The following is a 17,507-nucleotide window of genomic DNA, read 5'->3' as shown; positions in this document are numbered from 1 at the left end:
TACCCTTTCAGAAGGTCAGTGCAGTTCTACCTCACATCCAAAGGACCATGCGGCTCACTTGAATATTCGTGATAGAAAGTACAGATCTTCCGTGAGATTTATCGATCAGCCAAAGCCTTCAAATAACGTAAGTAAAATTACAGTAAAAAGACCTATTGAATAGATAATTGGCACTCAAATCGCTTAAAGCAGTGAACTGTGTGATAACCATTTTCTCTGTTTAAAAAGAAAATGTTCAGAAATCAATACCCACAGTCCTAAGTTATGCCAGGATATTCAGTTCATTATCCTTGGCTGCAGTTTAGTACTGTAGAATCGTAAAGGTTAAGTATGTCATTACTGCCTGTTCCTGTGAAGTGAGCTGGGGTATCAGTGCATGTCTGAGATCTGTCTCTTAAAGCTCAGTACTTAGAATCCTAGATTGCTTCAGCCTGAAGACCAGTTGACCTATTGTGCCTGTTGGCTCTCTGAAGTTGCTCTCTGTTTAGTCCTCTTCCCTTCCTTTTCCATATACAATTTTTCCACATACAATTATCAACGACAAGCTATGTGGTTTTAGCTGGTTAGACTCCAGCAGTTTCTCAAACGCACACTCTGGGCTCCCCCAAGCCTTGGGTCTTGCTAACCTGCACCTAATACTTTCCGGAATTAGGTAAGCAGGATGTGTCCCTCCAGGGAGAGAGAGAGTGTTCATTCCATTCCAACAATCTCTGGGAATTCCATGTGTACTTGGGATGCGTGGAAATCTCAGTTTATATTTTGTCTACTTCCTTTTTAGTACTATTATGGATTCTGCCTCAATCCATAAGAGAATTTTTGTTCAGAATGTTTGTTCTGTTTTTGGTCTGGCATTATTTTCCTCTGCGTTTTTTTTAAAAAATCTTAAATGTACTCCCTCTAGTTAAAACAAAACCCCTGGGCTGAGATTTTGATATCTCAGGTACTAGAATAGCTTTTTGACTTTACAAGCTTACTTTAAAAATTATTATTAGGCCAATGTCTGGCATTTTGCTGAAATCAATTGCTCCAGAAGTTCCGGGACACTTGATGGCTGTGTGTTGTTGGTAGAAATGGGGTGAGATAGTGGAGTGATGGTGCTGATTAACTTGACTCTGTCAACTCCCTCTCTCCCTTACCCTAGAGAACGCAGAGCGAAGCCTAATGTTTTGCATGACCAAAATAACTGGAGCATGCTCATTTTTAAACAATAGATTAGTGAGGGAATTAGGATCCAATAACACACTGTTGTTTTAGGGATTTAAATTGTGTGCTGCTTTTACTCTCCGATGTGTAATCAGCTGCACATTATATTTAGAGTCCATGTCCAATTACTCGCTCAGGCTTTCTCCAATGATGCTTTTATCACTAATAGCATCTCCTCACCAAGAAGGGATATATAATTTTATGGGCTTTGGGATTTCTTAAAGTAGCACTTCAATTTTATTAGTTTTTGACATGGTTAGTGTTGTCAGAAGCTTTGTAGAAAGGTGAACGGAACTGGAAATAATAGTAACATGGAATATTTGTTTCATAGATTCAGGGGCCTAAAATTCCACCTGATATTCACAAATCAAGTCTTAAGTTTCCCCGAAAAAAGTACTGGTGTCCAAATAGTGTCCTGGATTGAAGAATTTTTCACAATTTCAAGCTAAAGGGCCGGGAAATACCATGTCCCATTGCTCTTCTGCAATCTTGACAGCAAGGTCTTGACTCGCCTCTTTTTGGTGAAATGGAGCAGTAAAAGGTGAAGTGAGTCACCCTGGCTCAGTGGTAGTACCCTCTGAGTCAGAAGGTTGTGGGTTCAAGCCCCCACGTCGGGACATGGGATCACGTAGTCTAAACTGATGCTCCAGTACAGGGCTGGGGTCGTAAAGCCTTGTTGGAGGTGCTGTCCTTCGAATGAGACGTTGAATCGAGGTCCCATCTGCCCATTTAGGTGGACGCTATAGGTCCTGTGGCGCTATTGGAAAAGAGTTTCTCCTGGTGTCCTGGCCAACCAATCTCCCAAATAAAAAAAAGAATTGGTCACTCACTCTATTCTGTTTGTCGACACTGCAGTGTGCAAATTGGCTGCCACGTTTGCCCACATATACACAGCCACTGCTTCACAGTAAAGTGAAGTGCTTTGGGACGTCCTTCTGACATGTAAGGATTATTATTATTATTATCATCATGAGTGGCCTAAGCAGCCTTTACTCCTGGAAGATGTCCAGTTTACCTCCTGGCACATAACCCACAGGAATTAGGATTACACACTGGATCCAACCCATTGTCAGGGAAACTGACAGTTCTCTATGTACTTCGGAACAAGTATATTGTCAGTCTCTGGGGACTGATTACAGACTCTAGGGTATAACTTGATCTGCGAGGCTAAATTACATGTGCTATAATTTTTTTTAAATTGTCACTTTCTCACAATAGAACTTGTGAAACCTATTTGTGAATTGAGTTTTCTTCCAGCAATGACAACATTTTTCTAACATTGCTCTTTTAAAAAAAATTAAGTGAAGAATTACCATCCTTATACAAGTATAAACAGTTTTTAAAATATCTCAGAAGACTAGGGAAATAGGCAAATTGGAAAGCAGAGGGAGAAAGGAAGGCAACCAGGTAGCTGGCTTGGAGATGTTGCTGATTTGTTCCATAACCATTGTAGAGATCCAGCCAGGGTCACCTCAGCAGGAAGGCTTAGGTTAGGGTGGGGAAAACTGACTGTGGTCATTGAGGGGAAGAAATACTGATCGTATTGGTTAGAGCACTAGCCTAGCAAGTGAGAGGACCCAGGTTCAATTTGTTGGCATGATGAAACCTTAGGCAAGTTTCCTTATGCTTCAGTTTACCTAGCAACAAGTAGGAACCAGGTTATTAGTCAATTATCAGATCGCTTTCTAGGGTTAACGATCCCCCCCTCCTCCCCCCCAAATTAAATAAATAAATAATGATAATCCGGTCACTCAAGCCAAGAATGTTTGTCGGACACCACTGCGCCCAACTGTCTGCTGAGTTTTGCCCAGAAAATACACAGTCAATTCACCTTACAGTATATTCTGTGAAGCGCCTTGTGACTCCTTCCGATGTAATTTAGTATTGTATTATTGTTAAGAGGACAACAATGGATCATTGTACTCAGACGTGTTTTTGTGAGTCTTAAAGTGTGAGTACAAAATAGGAAAATCAACCACTCTCATAATTAAGAATCTTTCTATCATTGTAACCTTTCAATCAAACCAAGAACAATGCTATCTCTTGTTCATTTTTATTTTCTAAACATCATTTCCCTTGTTGTCAAAAGGATGCCCAGAAAGTACCTGGATCTTTCAGCATCTCAATACTGTAATTTACTTTAAAAAGTGAGTTACAAAAAACCAGTAGCTAATCCTTAATTCTTATGGTCAATTTTATCACATTGATTAAACTGAATTTGTGATTCACAGATTCACATAGTGCATCAGTCATTAAGAGACCTCAGCAGTGATCAACTAAGACTCGGAGATAATCTGGAACAGGAAATCGAACAGCGTGTTAAGTACGTATATCGAGTTGGAAAAAAATTTTTTTAGCCATCACGTTAGCTATGTAGCATGCGTCTTGGAGACAGAGGTAGTAATGTGCATGTATTCTTATTGATCAGTTCAAATTTTATGAAACTACTTCTAGTGTACTTTGCCTTTATTATCCTCCAGATCAATTGGTTATTCACCTCATTGATGTTTATAGGACTTGCTGAGTGTAAATTGTCTGCAATGGTAATAATACCTTCAAAATAAAAATAAAAAACAAAATAAAAAATAGTTAATAATATTTTGGTCACTCAATCCATGACTTTTTGTGGGACAGCAACAATTTGCATTTAAAGCACCCTTCATGAAGGGTAGGGTCCCTGAGTGCTTCAGACTTCAGTGCCCAATTGGCTGCCACTTTTCGCCCCAAAAATACAGTCAATTCACTTCAAAGTATATTCTATGAAGCACTTTGAGACGTCTCAACAATGTGAGCACTATATCAAATTCATGGATTATTATGATGATGCTTTATGATTGTCTACACAGTTACTAGACCTGACAGCAATTACCTTTAAAGAGTTTTGTGATGTTTTGACGTTAAAAGTGTTATATCAAATGGAAGCATTATTTTGATTTATTAATGTGGGTCATTCTCCCAGTTATTTTCTTTTTGAACGAAAGTGAAATTGCCCTGCGAATTCTTTAACTCCTGGTGTGGCAAAAAAAAACTTTTTCAAACTGTTTCAACAAAATCATATACAGGATATATTTTACTTCTACTTCTACTATGAATGCAGTGAAGCCATCAAAACTCACTGGACGGAACCAGCTTGCTTTTCTTCACATTTCCAGTACTCTTATGAACGACATTCCCAAATTGAAGTAATTTTAGTGCTAAATGCTGGTGCCATCAAGGAGTTGTGCAGTGGCAGCCAGAACTCAGTTCACATAGAGAATTGCCAAGTCAATTTAGAGTTGCATTAAAATCCTTCCAGAAGAGAAAGGATCATGTACCATTGCAATGTGACAATCGGCAGAGATGAGACAGTATACTGCCCTATTGTGCCATTTGATCCTGGGAAGAAAATTATATTTTTGAAACCGACTTCTTGTGTTCTACCAGCCTTGGGGACAAGGCTTCCATGCTAACTGTATCGTGCCCTCTGGTACACCATGGTGGCCGTGCTTTCAGCTACTACGCTCTGGAATGCCCTTCCTCTATCCCTCTGCGTGGCCCCTTCCTTTCCCATCTTCAGATCGTGCCTGAAGACCTTCCTCTGCGACCGTGCTTATGGTCACCTCCTCCCTCTCGGGCTCTGCCGCCATCGAGTGTTCTGGGACACTACCCTGCATGAGGGGCGCTATATAAATGCAAGTTGTTGTATTATGAACTACAATCTGCATCTTTATTGTTGGAACTGGTGCTGGACTAGTCCCATCCTCGAACCTCTGTGTAAACCAAATTGACCCCAACTTTCCCAGAATTTGCCATGGTTTAGTGTTTTCCTTTTACAAATGTTGAGTCAGAGTAGATGATGCTACTTTTGGACTGAATTATTCAAAACGCTTCTTTTTTTAAAAAATCAAACAAAAAACACTTTCAACGATCACAGTTAGTCACTAAACTCTATTTTAATATTTAGCCTGTGGTGTAGTACTGGTAGCAGTCTCTTGCTCTGTGTCTTGCCCTCGGCAAAGTTCTCCCCTCAGGTCACCTTATTTCAGTGGATCCAGGCCTTTCTACCAGTGCAACCAGTTTTTCACTCAAGAAATCTAACTCTTGGTTGTGTGAGTTTTGAAAGGCTGCTATATATTCTGATTATTGCTGATCAGTGGCCTGAAATTCCTACCTAATCTTAGGCCATGAGACAATTTTATTATTTAAGGTCGCGCAGAATTATGTAAAAATTCTCGAATTCGGCTTTGGCTTAGATTCGAAGTTCTTTTTTAAGAACTGTGGAAAATTAGCTTCAAAATCAAGACTAAATTTTAAGAATTCTCCACAGTTCCGCAGGATCGTAATTCTAAGACAAAACGGTCTTACAGACTAAAAGGATTGCTTGCGGATTGCAGACATGCAGATTAAATGTAAATTCATTTCCATCGACAGGACTGATGCAGAAACAAGAAAAACTTTGAATCATTTATCAGAGAGGCTGAGGGAAGTGCCCAGACACGAAATGGTGAGTTATTCAAATTGATTTAATCCGTGAACGTTGTATAATTTGTTGTTGATAACTAGTAAACGAAAATGGCAGAAGCTGCAGGTGATTTATTTTACATAGAAAATAGCTTTGCTTTAGCCATATAAACTTCAGTGACCTTTCCTAACTGTTGGCACAGTCTTATAACAAAATCGCTCAAGACAATGTGTCCGATGTTATATCTCCATGATGTGCTGATTGATAAATCACATTATAAAAGAGTAACAAATAGATAGTTTTATTTTTAGTATTAGTCCATGTCCTTTCACATTGATTTAGCCAAGTCATTGTGCTGTGGCCATATCAGTTCTAGAGACAGATAAAATAGCGAACTCAGTTTATTTGGTAGAGTCCAGGGAATTGACAATTGAGGCCAATCAGGGTTGGCTTAGTTGCCAGGGATCTTGCTCCTGGTCCTGAAGGTTGTGGCTTCAAGACCCACATGTGATATAAACTCACAATTTGCAAGATTGTTGGAAATACTGACTTTCAGATGATGCATTAAAACAAAACCCTGCCTGTCTATTAAGGGGGACGTTAAAGATCCCAGGACACTATCTGAAAATAGAAGGGAGTTTCTCCTGGAATCCTCCCAACACTCGTCCAGATCAATTGCCCAGTCTCTTCATGGCTTTGTTGAGGAGCTTACTTGACTGCAAATATGCAGACTTGTCAGCAAAAACCTGTGAAGTAGTTTGAGATCTTATGATCCTACAGGTGCTAGTTCAAATCCAGGGCTTATTATTATATATTCTTCATCACAATTTTGATGATATCAGGAAAGCAGTAGCAGGGAGGTTTTACAGAGGCTTGGCGGAGGTGAATGTCTGCTTCCACATTCATGCCGCTTCTGTTGATATATTATTATGAGAGAATCTCTTTGATAGAGTCTGAGAAGCTCCGTTCATTTTAATATAAATTGTCTTGGCTTTGCTTCATTGCTGTTGGAAAATGTGATGAAGAGAAGAAATCAATTTGAATTGAGTGGATTTGATCATGTAAGACTGAATTAAAACTACATCAAGTGGTCTTATTTACTTCAAATCAAATACAGTTGGCAGAATAGAAACTCCTGTACACTCTGTTTGCAAGGTCACCTTAGAGGGTCCCTTTGGCCCATTTGATCTTATCTTCCAGAATACCCCAGTTCTATTCTTATCCCGTTACAGCATTGAGCTGTTTCTTAAATGGGTTACCTTGCTGGTAATCAATTCTATCTGTTTACCGCAATGTCAAAATAAAGGCTTTTTGGACCTAAACCACAGGAACAAATTACTTGTATATAGTGCCTTTCTCATTGGGAGGACATCCCAAAGCGCTGGACAATCAAGGATTTGCACCTGAGGTGGGTATTGGGATCAGGAAGGGTGGAGGGCAGGGAAGGTAGGGGAAGGAGGGACCGAAGGCGCAGTCGAAGAGGAGGATTTTGAGAGGGGCCTTGAAGGAGGCAAGAGAGGGGGCGAGGTGAAGAGACTGTGATGGGAGTTCTAAGGGTTCTCTTTGCGCGCTTGAACCAAGGCCCTCTTGTCCTGCTTCCTTGGAATATAATTTTTCCTGTTTTTTATCTTCTATTCCTCTGTTGGGTCAAGTCTGAGACATCTATTTTTGAGTCTGAAAAGCCCAGCTTATCTAATTGTTCATCAGTGTATTCTTCGATTCGAGCTTTTAAAATGTCAATTTTGACACAGTCTGTTCAACTGTTAGATATTAGGAAAAAGTGGAGAGCCTATTTTTCCTAAACCCCAGTCAGTCCTCCCACAGTAGTTGGAGTTGACATTTGTTCACACTTTGGAACTGCGGGTGTCAGTCTGGCTCAGTTGGGTGTTTCCTCATGTGTCTGACCAAGAAAAATAGCACCTTCGCCTCTGAGTGTTAAATTGCTGTCAGTGTCAGTCTGTCCAATTGCATGGCCAGTCTCAATTCTCGTGAAATTGTTAAAGATCAAGTAAAAATGGGACTTAGACAGTTTTTACTAGACGAGCAAAAGAAAGTTCATTTGTGCCAGTATTTAAAATCTCTCAGCCCTGTCCCTATTTTGCCAAACTTCACTGAAGTCCTCTTGGGGAGAAACTGCAGGACTGGAAGACTACCCAGGGTTAGAGAGAGCTGTGTACACATGTGCTTTGTTGACAGTGCTGCTTAATGTTAGGAATTTTTGATCTTGCATAAGCTTTGCGACATATGTTATTAGATTGCACCAGCTGTCAGCGCCTTGGGACATCCTCCCGACGTGAAAGGCGCTATACAAGTGTAATTTGTTGTTGTTTGTTTCCAGAGAAGTTGTGTGCCTCCCTTGAAATAATTGAATGCAAGTGATTTGGCATAATCCTCTCCCGCATCCGACATTAACTCTGTCAATGTTTGGCTTATGGAATTTTGACCCCGTAAAGTTTTGCATCTCTATATTACTATCAGTTATGTCTGACTTAAGTCTTAATTATAATCAAAGCCAATCTTGTCCTAGCTTGACAATCCCCTCCACCCCCCCACTTACACACACGCACACACACACAGAAACACACATGAATGCCTTCCAACGGAAAGATATAAGAAAAACTGTAAACTACTAGACTCTTCACTTAACACGCTCTTATCTGTTTTTGTGCAAAGGCTTCAACAAGAGTAGAACGACGTCTACAAGAAATTGAAAAGGGAATGAGGATAGAACGAAACTTAGCAGAGCACCACAAGGAGCAGCTGGGACACATATCTGTACATCTACGGGAGGTGTGTCTGTGTGTGTGTGAGAGAGCGAGAGGGGTTGATTCTCATCGTGTTTTGTAAAGCGGAAAGATTCCAAAGGACCTCTTTGCCTCGATCTAAAGGGTGGTACACAATATGGAAAATAAACTTATTCAGATCCTGCTTAATGTTAGATGTGCAGAGTTAGTGATGGCGGTGAGGATTCCAGATATCTATATTGGCAAGTTGATAAATTTTGTGGACTGCTTGTTCTAATGGGACATCTCTTCTCTTCTTTACTCTTGAGGTGGTGGTGTATGGGTGTGGGGTTAGTCCATAAACTAACATTGTTTTTAAAGAGCTTGTGAGATATGGGGATAGGGCAGGTAATTAGAGTTAGGTCAGAAGATCAGCCATGATCATATTGAATGGCGGGGCAGGCTCGAGTGGCCGAATGTACTCCTGCTCCTAATTCTTATGTTCTTATGAGATTGAGAAGTGCAGTATTTCAGCCCTCCGAGAAGGGAACTGGGTGAAGGATGCTGTATAAATGAAAATTGTTATGGTTGTATTCTATTTTGGTTCTTCACTTTGGTGGTGTAACTTGGTTAGCGTTTTTTTGAGGAAACAAATGGAACCTTCTAGATTTCAAATGCATTCTTTTGTCCTAATCATACAGTTTCCTAGAACTCCAAATAACACTTCCACTGTGATCTCTGCTGTAATGGTAGAAATGCCACTTTAATCTACGGGAAATGTGTAACTGTGCGGGAGACGTTCAGGTAGAAGTCTTAGCTGAAGTTCAATAGCCTGGAGTGTCGAGCTAAATCTGGTAGATTTAATACCTTGTAGGTCACAATTGACGTTGCACCTGTAACTCACAAAACCTCTTTGTACATAACGTTTCTATAAAGTGAAGTGACAATGTATTTGGAGATGAATGTGTTAGTTTGTGCACAGCAATGTCTCACAGCCATCCATAAGGTGGGCGGCCAATTTCTTGGGGGCGGTGGGACGCGTGGGGGCTTTGGGAAACTCCCTTCTCTTTTCAAATAGTGTCATGGAATCTTTAATGTCCGTCTGGACAGATGCTGCAGTGTCGGAGGTGGCATCCTGCGAATGATGGGCTAAACCGGCGAGGATGCAGCGTTCCACCAAACCATTGATCCTAGACCAAAATCCCGATGAGGGCTTGAACCCCCAATCTCTGATACATTCCATATTTCAAGTCAGTCCTGGCTACTGCAGCGGATCTTCTCACTCATGATAATGTCCTATTCTGGAGGATTTTTGTTGTTTGAGAGGTTCAGGAAATCTGTTTGAAGAATCGGACTGTTAGCCAGATGTGGTATATTCACATTTACTCTCTCTTCCCCCACTGTGTATTTGGCAGGGAGTTTTACAAATGCAAATGAAATGTAGAAAATGTTGTGCATGGATTTCCTTTCTACACTTGCTCTCTGTTTTACAGAACAGAATTTTATAAAATAATCTAAGATCTCGTGTTCTTGCCGCCTTCAAAGGCCAGTCTCAAGTCTGTGCCTTCGGTCATCCTCCCACCTCTACTCCCCTTATCTTCCACCCCTCTTGATTCCCACCCCAGCTCGGGTGCAAACCTTTCATCGAATCAGGCGGATGTCCTCCCGATGTGAAAGGCGCTGTGTAAATGTAATTTGTTTGTTGTTATTGGATCTGTAAAACCTGGATATCTTTTGAATTCTGTCTTACACGCAGACAGGTCAACGGTCTAAAAAAAAATGCATTTGTGCCACAAGTTTCCTCCTCTGATGTGCTCTTGAATAGAAGGGACTGTAGACTGTTCCTTTAATGACAAATAGAATTTTTTTATACCCAGAAAATGCTCTGCTCTGGATTTGGAGTTTTGTGGTGGACTGGAACAGTAGCTTTGGAAAGATTGTGACATTCTGACATTTGAGCTGCTTTGATTTGGTGCAAAACATGTTTAGTTGGAGTTGCAAATCTGTCTCTAAGGATTCATTTTGTGACCTATTCCTTTCTCCTCCCCCTCTCCCCAAATATCTCCTTTTCTAGATGCAATATCTATAGGTGCCTTCAGATGCTCATATGCTTTGTGAAGATCACTGTTATTTGACCTCGACAACCATTGAAAGCTTTTAATTTTTCTGTAACTAGTTTGCAGCCCAAATTAAATTTCTCGCACTTGCGACCTGGACTTAGTTCTGGTGCGTCAAATCAGTGACCTACAAGGCCTGGTAGTAAATCTACCACATTTAGCTCAACACTCCAGGCTATTGAACTTCAGCCAAGATTTTTACCTGAACGTCTCTTGCAGTGTTGCAGATTTCCCGCAGATTACAGTGACCTTTCTGCCATGACAGCAGAGATCACTGTGGAAGTGTTATTTGGAGTTCTAGGAAACTGTATGATAGGACAAAAGAATGCATTTAAAATCTAGAAGATTCCATTTGCTCGTCAGTAAAATTAGTTTACCCCAGTATTACCCTTCTCTCATTGCTCTTGAGTAGGTGAGGGAGAGGGGAGAACAAGGCCTCAGTAAATACAGTACAGGGGAGATGAAGGTAATTTTTTTGTTGCGGCATGAAAGGCTGGTGGAATCAGATTCAGTAACAACTTTCAAAAGGGAATTAGATAAGTACTCGTAAAGGAAAAATGAAAAAAATTGCAAGGATATGGGGAAGTGGGACTTTTTGGATCGCTCTTCAAAGAGCCGGCACAGGCACGATGGGCTGAATGGCCTTCTTCTGTGCTATAATATTTTATGATTCTATACATCGTGATATGCATATAGAGAGCTCTGTTTACTGCCCTTCAGCAACTGCTAGGATTTCTAATGACAGAAAAGAGCTGAAGGGGACATTCAGCAGTCAGCTTTGTTGATTGCTAACATTAGGCATCTAAAATTGATAGAGTTGTTTGCTGGCTGCATACTACGTCCCTTGCTACTGACAATGTTGGCTGCTCAGTGTGGGCAATGATTCATTAATGTGCATTAACAAAATGTGCAGCAACATTGGGTTTTATTGAGTTATCTACTCCCAATAATCTATTAAGCAAGTACTGTAGTCACTCCATCTATGTTTTGGTTTCTGGCATCAATTTTAGAGAGCGAGAGCTGCCAAGCCTCATGCATGAATAAAGCTAACTTCAGTGGAGAGACAGGGATAGGGTCCTCACAGCTGAGCCAGATCCTAAGTTCACCCGACTTCCATACCTACACCTTCCAATAGAGGATATGGGGAAAGGGTATCTCAATTGGATGGAAAGGATGACTCTTTAAAAGAACCAGCACAGATGCAATAGGCTGAATGGCTTTCTGCTGTGCTGTAAATTTGTACTGTTCAAGGGTTTCTGAATGGTACCCATGGATTCCTGGCTGCCGTTTCCCCTCTCTAACTAGGGGGGCGTCCGAGGCTCCTCATTTTATCCAACCATACGAATGAAACCACTTGATTCTTCAGTTTTCACGCTTTCCATTAAGACTACAAACAACAACAATAACTTGCATTTCTATAGTGCCGTTCATGCAGGGTGACGTTCCGGAGCCCTTAAAAGGCTATAAAAGGCAAACACTTCATCCTTTACTGCATTACTGTTGGCCAAAGCAATATTTGTCTTCTTTTATGGTATGTCAGTAAGTGTTCACAATCCATTAAGAAACACCAGTAACCAAAGTAAATTGGCTTTAATCATCATGAGAACGGTGACAGAATCTGATGTTTTTATCTGATTAGTCATAAATAATAGACAGTGTGAATAATATTTCATGACTAATTTGCCAGTGAGCTTATAATACATATAGTTAATTGAAATATCATTAAATTAATAGGTGTTATAGGGGCAAAAATTATTTTTTTCATTTGTTCATTTGCTTGACAATATTTTGTTTGGTCCCCTTGTACTCCACAACATGGCCACCAGGGGTCAGTGTTTTGTCACTATTTAGAGCTCAGCTTCACATATTTATTAAAAAATCATCTTCAGCCAACAGTTAATCAGTTTTTTGCAAGACAAGAGGTAGGTTATAGACTGAGTATATTAACAAAAATTGCCGAGGTTCACGACAATGCAAAATACACTTCAAATATGTATGATGTTAAATACAATGTGTTCTCAAGAAAATTGCAAAATTCCTTTTAAGCATTGAACTGAATCCTCAAAGCCACGGTGATAAAAAATGTTTTTACAGTGGTGTCTAGTGCATTAAAATGTGTCGTTATTCACCATTATGGAGCTTTGAATACAATTGCACAGCATTAGCTGTTCAGTAGAGACCTGTTCAATAGCTTATTTAATGTTTATGGCAGCAGTGGAATGGAATATTAATTCCATTATAAAACCTTTAGCATAATCGTAACAGTGTAAGAAGCTAAAGGTGCTGCATATTGTAGGAACACACAGTACCTTCAGTATTTATCTGCAATAGGGATTTATATCCTTTCTGATAACAAAATTACAATAACTACTGCAGCAGCCACAATGGAGTCGACTTCAGCAGTGGGATTTTCTAACCAGGAACTTGCTGTTCTATGGGAACTGGGTAACTCCGAGTCTTTCAGAAACATAGAGTTAAAATGGGACTATCTTCTAGTAATTTTGGACCCCTTGTTGAAGCTTCTGACTGACTGATACGGAGGGATTGACTGGATTGGGCTCCTTGACCTTGCTGTAGCTTTCCCCTCCCCACCACTCCCCACTGGCTCCCTCTGGGTTGCTCTCTTCTGTGAAGCGCTTTGGGACGTCCTCCCGACGTGAAAAGCGCTATATCAAATGCAAGGATTATTATTATTATTGGTCTGGATATATCAAACCTCTATGGCTATGTCAGAGGATTGTGTCAATCTAGATATTTTTGGGATCTTACTGTGGGTAGAGCTGCTTCTGTGCTTACCTACAACACTTAGTTAGCAATCACTGAAAATTGCTTTGATAGGCGTATATTTCAATGTGATAAAGTGCATACAATTCAAATTATTTAATTTTGCTTTCAACCTTCTCTTCAGCTTGGTCTCCACACTGATGTATATATGTGTGTGTGTGTGTGCTGGTTTGTACAGTGGTTATTAGCTACTCAGAACGTAGCCTCCAACTGCCTTCCGATTCTTCCTGTTTTTGCAAAATGGAATCTATCATTAAACAACAACAACATTACATTTGTACAGAGCCTTTCATGTTGGGAGGGCGTCCCAGGGCGCTGGACAATGAGCGTTTTGGACTTGAGCTGGGGATTGGGATCGGGGAGGGTGGAGGGCAGGAGGGAAGAAGGATGATCGAAGGCTCGGTCGAAGAGGCGGGTCTTGAGGCGGGTCTTGAAGGAGGCAAAGGGAGAGGGCGAGGTGGAGGGACTGCGGGATGGAGTTCCAGAGGGTGGGGGCAGAGTGGCTGAAGGCCTGCACACCAATGGTGGGGTGGGTGAGGTGGGGGACATGAAGCAGGCCGAAGCCCGCTGAGCGGACAGAGGAAGGAGGAGTTGCGGAGGCCGACAAGCAGGGAGTTTGCATAGTCAAGCCTGGATGTTATGAATGCATGTATGAGGGTCTCAGCAATTTGTGGTGTGATACAATGGCGGATCCGGGCGATGTTGCAGAGGTGGCAGAAGGCAGAGAGGGTCATGACACAGATGTGGGGTAGAAAGGATAGTTGAGGGTCAACCAAGACCACAAGGTTCCGGACCGGCTTAGCAAGGTGGAGTGGGCAGCCATGGATGGTGATGCTGTTAGCGTCCGAGGTGAGGAGACGCTGACAGGAGTCAATCAGGAGAGCCTCGGTCTTGTTGATGTTCAACTGAAGAAAGTTCGCTCTCATCCAGGACTTGATGTTTGACAGACATTCTGTCAGGACAGTAGTGGTCCTGGAGTCGAGGCTGGAGGCAGAGAGATAGAGTTGGGTGTCATCCGCATACATGTGGAAGTTGACCCCATGTCTGCAGATGATATCACCAAGAGGGAGCATATAGATATTGAAGAGGAGGGGACCAAGGACAGAGCCCTGAGGAACACTGCATGAGACGACACGGGGGCTAGAGGAGAAACCGTTTGTGGAGATGAAGTGGAGACGGTGTGAGAGGTACGATCTGAACCATTCAAGGACAGATCCCTGAAAGTTGAGATGAGAGGAGAGGTGATGGAGGAGGATAGAGTGGTCAACAGTATTGAAGGCAGCAGAGAGGACAAGGAGGCAGAGGGAACCCTGGTCGTAGATGGACAAAATGTTCTTTGATCAAAGCTGTTTCTGTGCTGTGGACGGCACGGAAACCTGATTGGAGGGGTTCACGAAGGGAGTGGCGGGAGAGGAAGGAGCGAAGCTGGGAAGCAACTACCACCTTTCACCTTGGGCGTCCTCCCGACGTGAAAGGTGCTCTATAAATGTAATTTTGTTGTTGTTCAAAGGAACCACCTTTCATTTACAGCTGCTTTTTCATTGCAAGGTGGCCAAAGATGGTGCCATCTTTGCAACCAGTAATGAAAAAAAGTGTAATGCAGCAGTCATATGATACTCAGAATTTTGAACTCTAATAGTCTAGGCTGACACTACATAAGAACATAACAAGTGCTAGACGAAAAAAAGGCCATCGAGTTTGCCTTCCATCTTCCTGGCAGTTGCATACACATATGTACTGAACTATCTATGTACTATATCCCATAATGTTGTTTCCTAAAAGAAAACCAGAAGAAAACTGTCTGAAGGAATCAACATTTCCTGCTTCAACCGTCTCTCTAGGGAGCCTGTTCCACAGGTTTACTATTCGCTCACTGAAATAGTGTTTCTGTAAATTTGTTCTGAATTTACTCGTCTTCAATTCTTCAGTAGCACTGCACTGCATTTGGAGTCCTGTAGCTTAACAACAACTTGCACTTACATAGCACCCTCCACGCAGGGTAACATCTCCGAGCGCTAAACAGTGGTGGAGCTTAGTGGTTAGAGGCCTCGCAAGCGAGAGGAACTGGGTTCGATTCCCAGGCAAGGCGAAATGCTGCGCAAGTTTCCTTACCTCACACGCCTCTGTTTATCCGGCAGTAAGTAGGAAACCAGTTGTTAATCGATTGGTGGTTGCTTTTCCGGATATAATAATTCCTTCAAAATAAATAAAAATAATTTGGTCACTCAATCCACAACACTGCTGATCACAATTGGCTGCCACGTTTTGCCCACAAAATACACAGTCAATTCACTTTCAGTATATTCTGTGAAGCGCTTTGAGACGTCCCGAATCCGTGATAAGACGCTATATCAAATGCAAGGATTATTATTATGATTGGAGGTGCCATCCTTCAGATGAGATGTTAAACTGAAGTTTTGCCCCCTCTATTCCGATGGATGATAAAGATCTTGTGGTACTATTCAAAACGAGAAGGGAGTTTATCCATGTGTCCTGACCTACAATTTCCTGGATAAAATGTGTCACTCATTTAATGGCTGATTGTGGCACATTGATTTTCTCAAATGGGCTGCTGTGTTCAGTTACAGATACACAGTCACTACAATTTACAGTAAATTCTGTGAAGCGTTTTGAGACGTCCTCTCGACTTGAAAGGCCCTATATCAAATTCCAGCATTATTATCATCATTATTTAGGAGCATTTCCCATACTTGGCTAGAGTTTTCTCCGTTCTTCTATCCCCTTCCTCCTACATTCATGCACATACCAAGACTGAATATGAGAATTACTTGGCAATTGGGGGGAAAAAAGCCTGTTCCTCGTCTCTTGTTTTTCCCCCTCTTTTCTATTCATCATTTTACTGTGGTTTGCTCGGGTGTATAGCCAGGTATACCTGACTCTGAAGAATTGACATGACTATAAAGATAGAACTATTAATAGGATAAATTACACAGAAGTTAATAGGAAATTGGTTTAGAATTTTGTGATAGATGGTTTGTGACAAAAGTCCGTTATTAATAGCTGGGTGCTGATGTGATAGGGTTTTTGATTTGCTTGTGTGAGGGGACAAATTGTAGTTGTGAGGAAAAGAGTTGGTGTAATTTAGTTCAAAGATGTGATGCTTGTTTTTATGAAATGTGACTGCAGTACACTGTATAAAGTAATTTGATCCTGCAAATTCGGAAATTAGCAATAGACTTTTCCTTATAAAATTCAAAAGCTCTGTCTATGAATCTTGGATGGTGTATTTTTGTAGCAGAAAGGACCGAATTAGGCCAAATATGTAAATATCCGTCGGTTGATAACAAATTTCTAGTATCAGCCTGACTCAGTTACCTCTGAGTCAGAAACTTATGGGTTTAATCCCCTACATCAAAACAAAACAATAATAAATTGTTAATTTTCAATCTATGACTGTTTGTGGGATACCGCTGTGTGCAATTGGCTGCGTTTCACCTCAAATAAACAAATAAACAGTCAGTTCACTTCTGCATATTCTGTGAAGCGCTTTAAGACGTCTGGAAGACTTGAAAAGCGCTATATCAGATGCAAGGACTATTATTATTATTACATCGGGACTTTGAACTCACTAAGGCTAACACTCCATTGCAGTGCTGGGGGGGTATTGCATTGTTGGAGGCGCTGTCTTTGGATAAGACTTTAAACGCTTTGGAGTCCTGTAGCTTAGTGGTTAAAGTACTCGCCTCGCAAGCGAGGACCTGGGTTCGATTCCTGGCAGAGTGAAACGCTGCACAGGTTTTCTTACTCCACACGCCTCTGCTTACCTCGCAGTAAGTAGGAACCCGGTCGTTAGTCGATTGGCGGATCGCTTTTCCGCAGGTAATAATCCCTTCAAAAAAAAAAATTTGATCACTCAATCCATGACTGTTTGTTGAACTCTGCTATGTGTAATTGGCTGCCGCGTTTGACCCACACAATATGCAGTCAATTCACTATACAGAATATTCTGTGAAGCGCTTTGAGACTTTTAGAAGATGTGATAAGGCGTATACATCAAATGCAAGCGTTATTATTACATTATTATAAACCTGTCTGCCTGTTCAGGTGCATGTTGAAGGTCCCTATTAGAAAAGAGAAGAGAGTCTTCTCTGGACACTGCTCAATGATTTTGCTTCACGATTAATGACTAAGCCGTAGTAAAACACGAGTATGATCTGCCCAGTTTAGGCACAAGGAATCAGAAAACAATAGTGTTGTATTGGGTATCAGCGATTCTAT

The 17,507-nt window shown here is 41.3% G+C and overlaps 1 protein-coding gene across 1 annotated transcript in view; it reads left to right on the top strand.

Moving 5' to 3' along the window:
- Positions 1-17,507, top strand: part of LOC103186809 (centrosomal protein of 128 kDa) — a 167,194-nt gene that overhangs the window by 12,466 nt on the left and 137,221 nt on the right. Inside the window, 4 exon segments of the mRNA XM_042337996.1 lie at positions 12-127; positions 3,435-3,526; positions 5,614-5,686; positions 8,318-8,434. Of these exon segments, the coding sequence (XP_042193930.1) occupies positions 12-127; positions 3,435-3,526; positions 5,614-5,686; positions 8,318-8,434 (398 nt within the window).

This window comes from Callorhinchus milii, unplaced genomic scaffold (genome assembly GCF_018977255.1).
Source record: "Callorhinchus milii isolate IMCB2004 unplaced genomic scaffold, IMCB_Cmil_1.0 Scaffold9, whole genome shotgun sequence".
NCBI lineage: Eukaryota > Metazoa > Chordata > Chondrichthyes > Chimaeriformes > Callorhinchidae > Callorhinchus > Callorhinchus milii.
This window is presented reverse-complemented; position numbering and strand designations above follow the sequence as displayed.